General features: G+C 52.3%; 1 protein-coding gene across 1 annotated transcript; it reads right to left on the reverse strand.

Annotated features, from left to right (window-relative positions):
* Positions 1–7,123: 7,123 nt before the first annotated feature.
* Positions 7,124–8,945, reverse strand: TREX2 (three prime repair exonuclease 2). The gene is made up of 2 exons (XM_016215141.2): positions 8,683–8,945; positions 7,124–8,066 (listed from the first exon to the last, which is right to left on the reverse strand). Exon 2 carries the CDS (start codon positions 8,036–8,038, stop codon positions 7,328–7,330), a length of 711 nt encoding a protein of 236 aa, XP_016070627.1. The 5' UTR covers positions 8,039–8,066; positions 8,683–8,945; the 3' UTR covers positions 7,124–7,327.
* Positions 8,946–10,620: the final 1,675 nt, after the last annotated feature.

Raw genomic sequence — 10,620 nt, forward strand, 5'->3', positions numbered from 1 at the left:
CTCTGCCATTTCTGCCTCCTCACACTGCCCTTCTGCCTGGCCCTTTGGCCAGTCCTTCCCAGAAAGTGGGACCCACCATCATTCTGCTAGGCTGGCCCTCGGGCTGCTCACCCCTCACTGCTCACCCCTCAAGTTCCTGAATTCAGTTCCTCACCTGGTCCCTGCCCTTCAGGGCTCCAGCCCCTCCACTCATCCCATAGAACAGCCAATGTGGATGGTGTCTGCTTACCACTCCAGGTGACAGCATCGAGCTAGACCTTTCTAAAAATACCAACCCAAGGAATGCTTATCAGCAAGCTTGCCCAAAGCACTCCACAAAGGCACTGGTTTTGTCCAGGTTGGTGGCAATGAGAAAAGGTGGGAAGATGGCAGGGAAGCCTGCTGGAGAAGGCACAATCCACCTGGGACACTGGAGAGGCCACACAGTAAGTGTACACTGGAAGCTGAGCCCTCCATCCAGCAGAGAGCTGCCCAACTGTCCCCTAGGGCATCCACAGTGCAGACAAGAAGGCCAGGGACACTGGCAGCCTTTAACCCTAGCTCAGCCCTCTGGGTCCACGGGTTTTGGGAGCTCTGGCCTGTCCTGTGGAACCTTTGCAGTTGACAGTGACAAGCCTCCTGCCAGCCTTACAGCCCAGGAAGGGTCTTCTTAAGGGCACAGAAGCACCTCTTTGAAATGCTAACCTCAAGGAAGATAGCCCCTGCTCTGCTCCTGACTCCACCACCTGTGTGCAGCAGAGAGAACGCCCATATGGCCACCCTGATTACCACATGACCAACTAGGATGCGCTATCTTGCGAAGCATCTGCCTGGCTAGATAAAAGGCTGGAGTTTCCTTCCGGCTTTGTGATCTCCTTGGCAGACCACCTGACATGGGTATGGCGGCAGTTCTGTTGAATGCTCATTCAGTGGTGAAGCTGTTTGCTTTCCTTTCCACATTTATGGAGAGAACTCTCTCTGAGTGGGCAGGGTCTAGGGGCAGGGGCCCTCATTGGGAGGCTATGGATCTGGGGCCTGGGGCAAAGATTCAGGATCAGTGGATGTTAAGCAATGAGATAAAGCCCAGAGAACAAAGACCATGTGACAGTCATTGTGCTGGTTTGTTGTCCTCATCACCTTGGCTTGGCTAGGCTAGGGTACCCAGATTTTGGTCAAATATCAGTCTAGATGTTGTTGTGAAGGGATTTTTGTAGATAAGCTTAACATTGAAATCAGTAGACTTTGGGTAAAGCAGATCACCCTCCATGTGTGGGTGGGCTGCACCCAATAGGCTGAAGGCCTCACGAGAAAAAGACTGAGATCATGGAAGGGAAGGAATTCTGCCTGCAGATGGCCTTTGGACTCAAAAATACAACTCTTCCCCAAGTCTGCAGCCCACTGGCCCATCTGGCAGGTTTTGGACTTGCCAGCCCCCACAAGCATGAGAGCCAGTTCTTTATATATGCATCCTGCTGGTTCTGTTTCTCAGGAGATCCCTATCTGATCCAGTCATAAAGCTGTAAACATGAACACAGAGCAACTAACTGCATAGAGAAAAACTACTGGAAGTAAAGGAAGCCTCAATAAAGTGCAATTATAATGAGCTATTTTAATATAATGTTATAAAGTTGTGTCCCCTAGAAAAGTCATACGGCACCAAACGTTAAGCAACACATGCTCAGATCATTATCCAATTCAATTAGAAATACATAATAAAAGATGACCACAAAGTCTTAATGACTCAGAAATTAAGATAACCTTTACTATGCAAGCATTAGATTGGTGAAGAAATAAAAAGTGAAATTAGGAACCTTCCCTGATAAAAAGCAAAGAGGAATGTTAACTACAGGACACAGGAAAATGTCGTTCAGGGGGAGATCACAGGCTTTTTGAGCACCTTAGTTATTCAAGATAGAAGATGACAAAGGAGGTTACACTTCCTTTTAAGAAAACCTTTTTGAAAAAGGCTCTGGCTGATGTGGCTCAGTTTGTTGGGCATCATCCTGTGCACCAAGAGGTCACTGGTTCAATTCCCGGTCAGGGCACATGCCAATCAAATCTTTCTCCCTCTCCCTTCCTCTCTTTCTAAAAATCAATTTTAAAAAAAGAAATTAGTAAAAACAAAACAAAAACTAAACCAAAAGAAAATAAATGGAATGAATAAAGATAAAAGCTGAAGTTAATGAAGGAGAAAATAAAAGGAGAAATCAAAATCTTAGGGGTTTTTTTCTTGGAAAAGACCAATGAAATGTATAAATGAGAAAGGATATATCATTGCAAATACTGAATAAACAGAATTATAGCAATGAACTTGAACACCTGGAGGAAATGGTCTTTATAAACTCTGCAACAGCAAAGGTGCTTATAATTTTTTAAAAGCAGCATCTAACTAGATCCCATTTATGCAAAACCGTGAGTGTGTGAATAAGGCATGTAAGTAGGTGGGGTTTGAGGAGGAGCAAGTGTGTGGAAGTGTGGTTGTCTCTGTGTGGGGTGTGTGCACCCATGTGAGTGTGTGTGCGTGTGTGTGTGTGAATGGGGGGTATGTGGTGTGAGTGAAGGTGGATGTGAGTGGTGGGGAAAAGTGGGGAGTTGCGAGTGATGAGTGTGTGTTTGTGTGTGTCAGGTGCATGTATGCACAAACTGAGGTGCAGAAAGCAGGGTCCCCACCATGCTGAAGCTGCTCTTGGGGGGCGGGGGTCTCCGATGTGAAACTCCCTTTAGACATTCATGGGTACTGCGTGAACTCTGTATAGCACCAGGCGTTGGTTACAGCAGAAACCAACATCCCGCTGTTTCCTCAAGAAAACAACGCAGGAGGGCTGGCCTATTTCATGTCTCTAGCTTTCTGCTCCAGGTTTTTGCATAACCTGCTTGAGATTTGGTCCTCCTTACATTGTCTCCTGCACAAAGAAAACCTCGAAATGCTCCTGGCCCTGTCACTTTGGTACTAGTCCCTCTGCATGAATAATTCTGGTTTCAATTGGCTCAGGTCAGAGGTCCCCCAAGTGTGCTCCTGATCACAGCCGTGTCCCCATTGGTAGACACTGATGTGGCTTATCGGCTAGTGATGCATTTTGATGAATGGCAGGTGGCTGGCCAGAGCGAGCTGCAGCAGTAGAGTTGATTCTTTGGGTCTGGCACCTGTCACACAGCATAATTACTGTGAGTCTCAGTCGCTCCAAACTGCTGTGCATCTCAGTGCCCAGCGGGGCTCCACTGTGGACGTGCCTCAGTTTGTCACGCTGTTCACCAGCTGAGGAACATTTGGGTTGTTCTCAGTCTGGGGCTGTTATGAATAAAGCTGCCAGGAACAGTGGTATTTGAGTTTTTGTGTGGACACATTAATTCATTTATCTTGGGTAAATAAGTACCCAGGAGTGGAATCTTTGGGAACTTATTTATCCAAAGATTACAGTAAGTGCATGTTTAACATTTTAAGACCCGACCAAACTTTTCCAAAGTGATTGTACCATCTTACATTCCCCCAGCAGTGTTTGAGAGTTTCAGTTCCCCCACATCTTCAGCAATGCTTCATATGGTCAGTCTTTTGTATTTTTGCCATGCTAATAGATGTTAAATATTCAGGAAATTTGAGAGTTAAACACCACCATTATTAAAAATCAAACTTCCCTGGCTGGCGTGGCTCTGTGGTTAGAGCGTCGGCCCGAGCACGGAAGGGTTTCAGGTTCAATTCCCGGTCAAGGGCATGTACCTGGGTTGCAGGTCCCATCCCCAGCCCCAGTTTGGGCATGTGTGGGAGGCAACCAACTGATGTGTATCACATAGATGTTTCTCTCTCTCTCTCTCTCTCCCCTCCCTTCTACTCTCTCTGAAAATCAATGGAAAAAAAATATCCTCAGGTGAGGATTAACCAAAAAAAAAACTATTTATGTAACTTCCACTTAAATAAATTATATTAAAAATGAAGGAGATACTAAAAACTCATGTCTTATTTCACATTTTCCTGTTACCTATCATGTCTGTTTGGTGGGAGTTTATGTTATAGTGTGATATTGGGAATCTCTTCCCACTTCACATTCACTGACATCATGTGCAGCCTGAAATTGGTCTGGTGGAAGTATTTACACAATGAGAATCAGCTAACGCTACAAACCAGAGCTTGAATTATTATTGTTTGGTTGATTATGTACACTTGAGTCTGTAGTCATTCCATTGTGAATAGCAAGAAAACAGGAAGGAAGGAAGGAAGGAAGGAAGGAAGGAAGGAAGGAAGGAAGGAAGGAAGGAAGGAAGGAAGGAAGGAAGGAAGGAAGGAAGGGAGGGAGGGAGGGAGGGAGGGAGGGAGGGAGGGAGGGAGGGAGGGAGGGAGGGAGGGAGGGAGGGAGGGAGGGAGGGAGGGAGGGAGGGAGGGAGGGAGGCTTTTCCAATATCAAAAAGTATTATCCAATTCAGCAAAGGAGTCACTCATGTCATCAACGAACGTGTGAAGTTCCGACATACATCTTTGTTGTTTCACTTTCATCTTATTAAGACAAACAAAAATATCAGCCAACATTGATGTGGGAACCACGCTTATTCATCAGTTGCAATCGTGGGTGGGGTACAGACACAAGAGTCAACGAAGGGGTTTTAAGTCAACTGGCCACATGAAATTTGTAAACAGTGTATTGTATATGTGATTGTATATTTTGCATATATTGGAGATTTTATTATTTGTAAATTGTATGCTCACATCATTTACATCAGTAAAATTTATAATAAACATGTTTGTGTATATATACATATATATGTATATATGTGTACATATGTATGTATGTGTGTGTGTGTGTACATATATACATATACAGAGAAAGAGAGAGAGGGGGGTTTACATTTACTTTCCTGGAAAGCTGCTGTCACCCATTTATCAGCACATCACTGCTTTCAAGCATTAGTAGGGCAGGCCCCAGCCTGTCTGCATAGCACAGAAGGCAAGAGGTTTGGCCTGGATAGTTCAAGCACGGGCTTGGGGAGGGCATCCAAGGCCAGGCCACCATGAGGTCAGGAGAGACCAGAGTGGTGAAGGAGAAGCACCTGGGCCTGCAAAAGACGAAAGGGCACAAAACCAGACACTACTCTGGGGCAATGGCAGTGGCCACGAATTGGGGTGTCGACCTGCTCACCAGGGCCTGGAGTCCAGCCCCTCCTGGCTTGCCTGCTAAGTGTGAAGGGACCCTCTTGGCATTACCCACTCAGTGAGTCAGTGGCCTGGAGCCCTGCCAGCAAAACAAAGGGGACTCATCCCTGCCTGGACAACAGTGGATCTGAGGAGCCCTGGCTGCCTAGATCTTCGTGGTGCCCCAATTCTTTCAGCTTCTGCCTGGTGCAGGCTCCTGACCTAAGGCCCCAACCTAGCCCGGCCTTGTGGCACCCTCCCAAGTGGGTGCTCTCCTGAGGCAGGGAGCCAACTAGCCCTCCTCAGGAAGCTCAGCAGTGTACTGATCACATTCCCAAACTAGCCCCTGCCCGTCTTTCCCTTATCTCCCACCCTTCCCACCACTCCTTCCATTCGATCTTTGGCCAGGTCCCAACCCCTTTACTCCTTTCTCGTTCACTTGTCATTGTCTCCCTCCAGGCCTGCTCTCATTTTCCACATAGCAGCCTGAGAGGTATTGTAAAAACAGAAACCAACCCGGCTGGTGTGGCTCAGTGGTTGAGCATCAACCTAGGATCCAGGAGATCTCTGATTCCCGGTCACTGCGCATGCCCCGGTTGCAGTCTTGATCCTCAGCAGGGGGCATACGGGAAGCAGCAGATCAATGACTCTCTCATCATTGATGTTTCTATCTCTCTCTCTCTTTCTCCCTTCATCTCTATGAAATCAATAAAGATATACTAAAAAACAAGAACAACATCAACAAAAAAACAGAAGCCAGATCTTGCCCCTCTTCTGCTTACAACCCTCTGTGGCTCCCCATTGCTCTCAGGGTCAGTCCAGACTCTCTGGCCCAGTGAATGAGGATGACCTGACAAGGCCACTGCCTGTGATCTGGCCTCACCATTCTGCAATCTTGCACATTGTAGTGGCTCTAGTCACTTTGACCTACTTAGGGTTCCCCAAACGGGCCCAGCTGGATCGACTCAAGGCTTTGCTCATGCGAGTCATTCTCGGGTGTGGCCATTCCACCCCTTCTCACCTGTTCTCCCTGTCTCTTGGACATCCCTTCCGTGCCTTGCCCCATTGTTTGGTGACACAGGTGGGGGCCCCCAGAAGCAGGTTAGTTGGCTCCCCAAGAAGTCCAGCCAAAGCAGCTGCCAAGACGCTGCCCTCCCCACAGAGCAGCCTCCTGGTCCTCCTTAGGCCATGTCATGAAAGACACAGGGCCCAGGACGGACTCCTTCCCAGGAGTCACCCTCACTGCACCCGCTACCCCACCTCTTCTACATGCCTCAGGTCTGCTGTGCAGCCCAGCCTGCTTCTGAGTGTGGCCTGGCACCCTCATCATACCCCTCACCCTGCACATGCCAGTGGAACCTTTGCATGTATGTGCCTGCGTGTGGCCGTGGGTACCTCCCTTACTCCTCAGCACCCCGATCATGCCAGGCACTGTGTTGCTTTGACAACCTATCATATCATTTCATCCTGTTGCAGAGCCGGCACAGAGGCTCTGGGAGAGGAAGGAATTGGCTCAGGGTCCTGCTTAGCTCCCTTGGCTGAGAAAGCCAGAGTTCCCTGGAGGCTGAGGCAGCAGCTCCTTCTTCCTTCTCCATCCAGGGCACATATTCAGGGCCACAGCAGATATCCCTAAGTCCCTGTTCACTCATTTCTTGGGTCTCTGAAGTGACAATGCAGGGAGGGGGTGATAACTGAGGCAACGGTAGAACAGCCAGGGAGGAGGCCTGTGGTTCGGGGTGCACATGCAAGCACTGATATCTTTCCCACCCACACCCCACCCTGGGCTCACTACAGGGATAGGCCACAAGGGGCCGGCCTTGAGGGGCTCTCCTCTGGCCCCTGGCTGGGCTCCCTGCCTGCCCCTCTGGGCAAGGCACAGAGGTGTGTGACCAGAAAGTCAGCTGGTGAACAGTTGGCGATATTTATTGTGAGACGGGGTGAAGAGTGGAAGCCCGAAGTGGCGAACTCCAGTGGGCAGGGGCGAGGCTGGGGGTCTAGGTAGGCCGCGGCACTGGCTGGGGGTCTAGGGAAGGCCTGGCAAGTGCCCGGCTAAGAGGATGCCTGGCTAAGAGGATGCCTGGCTAAGAGGATGGGGTGAGGCAGCGAGGTACTGGTCTGGTGCCTGCTCCAGGCCTCAAAGTCCTGCTGAACGGTCAGTGCTGGTGCTGCTTGTGGTGCAGGAAGTGGGCCTTGTTCCCCTGGGTGGTGATGTCACCAAGCCCCTGGAGCTCAGACCTCAAGGCTTGGGCCATTATGCGGTGTATACATGGGCTTGATGTGAGCCCAGCTACAGGCCTGCTCGTCAGCCCAGGCAAGCAGCTCAGCAGCACGATGCAGAAAGACCATAAGCAGGGTGTGCACATCTCCCTCAGCCGAGTGGGCTGCAGTAGGCTCTGCCTGGAAGTAGCGGCGAAAGAGGCTGCCCAGGCTGTAACCCTTGCTGCCCTGGGCCCGGGTGCCATGGCTGTGGGCACGGTCCAGGCCCCGCAGTGCTGGCAGCGTATCCAGGCAGGTAGTATCCTGAGGCAGGTGGGCACCTAGGCGCTGCAGCTCTGTGCACAGCAGGGGAAAGTCGTAATCAAAGCCATTGTGGGCCACAAGGCAGATGGGGCCCTCCTGGCGGCTCAGGAAGGCCTGTAGTGTCCTCACCACGGCCTTGTCGAAGCTGGCCTTCCGGCACTGTGCCAGGCCCTCGCTGCTCAGACCAGTGATCTCACTGGCCTTAGAGGTGAAGGGGCGCTCCGGGCACATGCACAGTGTGAGCTTGTCCAGGACCCGAGGCAGCACAGGAGTGCCAGCCTCATCACACTCCAGGTTCTCCAGAGAGGAGCGATGGACAGCAAACAGGGAGATCTCGGCAATCTCAGGGTCCACACTGGGGAGCCCAGTGGCTTCCAGGTCCAGGAAGACAAAAGTCTCAGCCCGGGGGACCTCAGACATGGTGACGTTCGCACAGGGACAGTGACACCTAAAGTTGCCAGAGCAAGAGGCACAAAACCTGAGGGCCAGAGTTGGGGATGCCTGGGCCGTCACCTGCAGGTGTTCCAGTGGCCAAGGCTCCAATCCCTCTGGGTCTACTTCCTGCCACCCCCACCCCACCCCACCCGATAAGACTTGAGGCTCTAGGAGCAATTTCTAAGGCCCACATCCAGGGAGACTGCTAAGGGGCCTCCAGAGCTAGGATCCAGTAACCAGATCTGTTACTTCTGTCCAGAATGAGACCTGCTAGCGGCTCATCACCCCCTCCATTCTGGCCCCCAGTCCCTCCTTGGCTGTCCCCACTACCACCTAGTAAACAGCAAAAGGCAGGCCTGATGCACCCAGACCCCTTCCCAGAGGCCTCTGCCTCCTGCCTTCAGGTCCATGTCATCGGGGAGGTATGGCCCAGGATGGCATCTTCACCGAGACACCACGGCATAGAAGCCCAGGTCTGCACCCCTAGGGTCAGCTGCCAGGAAGCAGGCACCTGAGAAAGCTTCAGTCATCCCCAGCCTCCCTGGTACACAGGTGCTGCCCCAGCCTGGCCTCCACCTGCCTCCGGGCTCTCAGTGGTTATCCTCGTCAACCCAGCCACGCTGGCTTACCTGGGGTGGACGCTGTGGCTGGCTTCCTGGGCTGCCGGGCACCTGTCTCCTCCACACAGGCTGCTCCAGGCGGCCTTTAATCAGTGGCCTTTAATCAGCAGCCATGGCCCGCCCTCAGCCGCCTGTTGGGCAACAAGGAGGCCTGAGGCTGCAGGACCTGTGTGGCCGGCTCACCACCTTCTTACTTGCTCACAGCCATTGGGATACATGCCCCATGTTTACAGATTGTACAGCAGGCTCCCAAAGCAGAATCTCAACCATGGGCTGAGGACGTGTTGCCACAGGCACAAGGAGGAAGCGCAAGCCTCCCACTCAGCCCTGTCTCCAAGTCTGAGCCGGTCAGGCCGCAGCAGCTGGGCCTGGCCAACCTGGGTTCAAAGCCCAGCACCATACTGGGGCACCTCTCACAAAGGCATGAGGCCCCTTCTCCAGGATGCAGTTACCCTTCTGTAATAGGGGACCAGGCTGCCTCTCATGAGAATAAAGTGACCTTGGAGAGGGAAAGAAGCACCTGCATGCCCCCATACTCAGCCATGAAGGGGAAGGATGAGCTCTAAGGATGGGGGCCTCAGTAGCATCCCAGTGACTGAGGGCAGCTTACCCATCCTGTGGCCAGGAAGAAATGGTATCTGCCTCATAAGCACAATGAACCACAATATCTAAGGAGTCTTTAGTAGAGGCTTCCAGGTTAAGAGGCAGGGAAGCATGAGGCCTGGCCCTTTGAGCCACGTGGGCTTCTGCTGAGCTGATCCGTCCCCTCTGAAGGAGAAGCAATGTGATAGGCGGGGGTAGGGGGCTGCCCCAGCAGCACCCATAGCCTCAAGACCACAAGAGCAGGAGTGAAGCCCAGCCCCTAGGACCCTGGGCTCCATGGCCTTCCCAACCCACCAGGTTCAGCCAAGGGTGAAGGATACACTTAAGAAAGGAGGAAAGCAAGGCCATCCCTGGCCCAGGAAGCAGGTGGCATCATCTGAGAACCTCATTCTGGAGCAAGATATGCCAGCAGTTGGCCTGTAAAGTTGTTGGCTCACCTGGGCTATGGTAACCATGGGCTTGCCTGTCCTCCCACCTCCCACTGCAGCCATCTGGGGGATTCCCCAGGCAGGCAATTGTACCAGAGGCTCCAGGAGGAGGCAGCTTAATAAGGAAGAGGCCTGGTGCCCAGTTCCTGGGAGCCTCCCATTTGCAGCACCCACAGACTTGGGGAAGTGAAGGTATAGCTGCAGGGAGCAGGGTAGAGGGGGTGCAAATGAGGCTTGTGACAAGTGCTTAGAGGGAGGCCCTTCCCCAACCCCCCTTAGGTCTGACACTGGGCTGAGGGCGGCAGGGACTCCATCAGTTGTGCCTGTTCCTGTGCTAGAAGGGAGGGAGGTGGCTGTGACAGGCACACTGCTCAGGAAGATACTGGGTCACCCTGAAAAGTCCAGAGAGCAGCTTCCTGGATAACCAGTCAGGTCACTGGCAAGAATTCCCCTGGCTGGTACCAGGCACCTTGGGGAAGAGGAAAGAGGAAACTTGGGCCCAGCCCACTGGATCCTTGATGTAGTGGGTGCAAGGAACAGGGGTGAGGGACTACAAGGAGTCCTCATATGGGACACTGAAACTAATCACAGAAGAGGCTACAGCCGGGCAGGGAGCAGACTCTGGTCACAGGCAGCCAGGTGTCATGGCAAGGTGGAAACTTCCAGCACTCGGCATTGCCAAGCTTAACTGGGCAGTGGCAGGGGAAAAAGCAAAGCAACAGGAGCTGCTAGTGCCCAGGGCAGACGAGGAAAGAGAGGGGCAGGGCCCAGGCCCCCAGGACAGCAAGAAGCTCATGTCAGGTGTGGCCCAGGCCCTGGAACAGCCAGGATGTGAAGAAGGGAGGGCTGGGCAGCAGGTACCATGGTCCACTCAGCCTGGACCAGATAGCAGAAGGAAGGAGGCCGTCACGCAGTG

This window comes from Miniopterus natalensis, chromosome X (assembly GCF_054644295.1).
Source record: "Miniopterus natalensis isolate mMinNat1 chromosome X, mMinNat1.hap1, whole genome shotgun sequence".
Lineage (NCBI taxonomy): Eukaryota > Metazoa > Chordata > Mammalia > Chiroptera > Miniopteridae > Miniopterus > Miniopterus natalensis.

Excerpts from the sequence above, each read along its gene's own strand:
- TREX2 (XM_016215141.2), bottom strand. The coding sequence starts at position 8,038 with ATGTCTGAGGTCCCCCGGGCTGAGACTTTTGTCTTCCTGGACCTGGAA.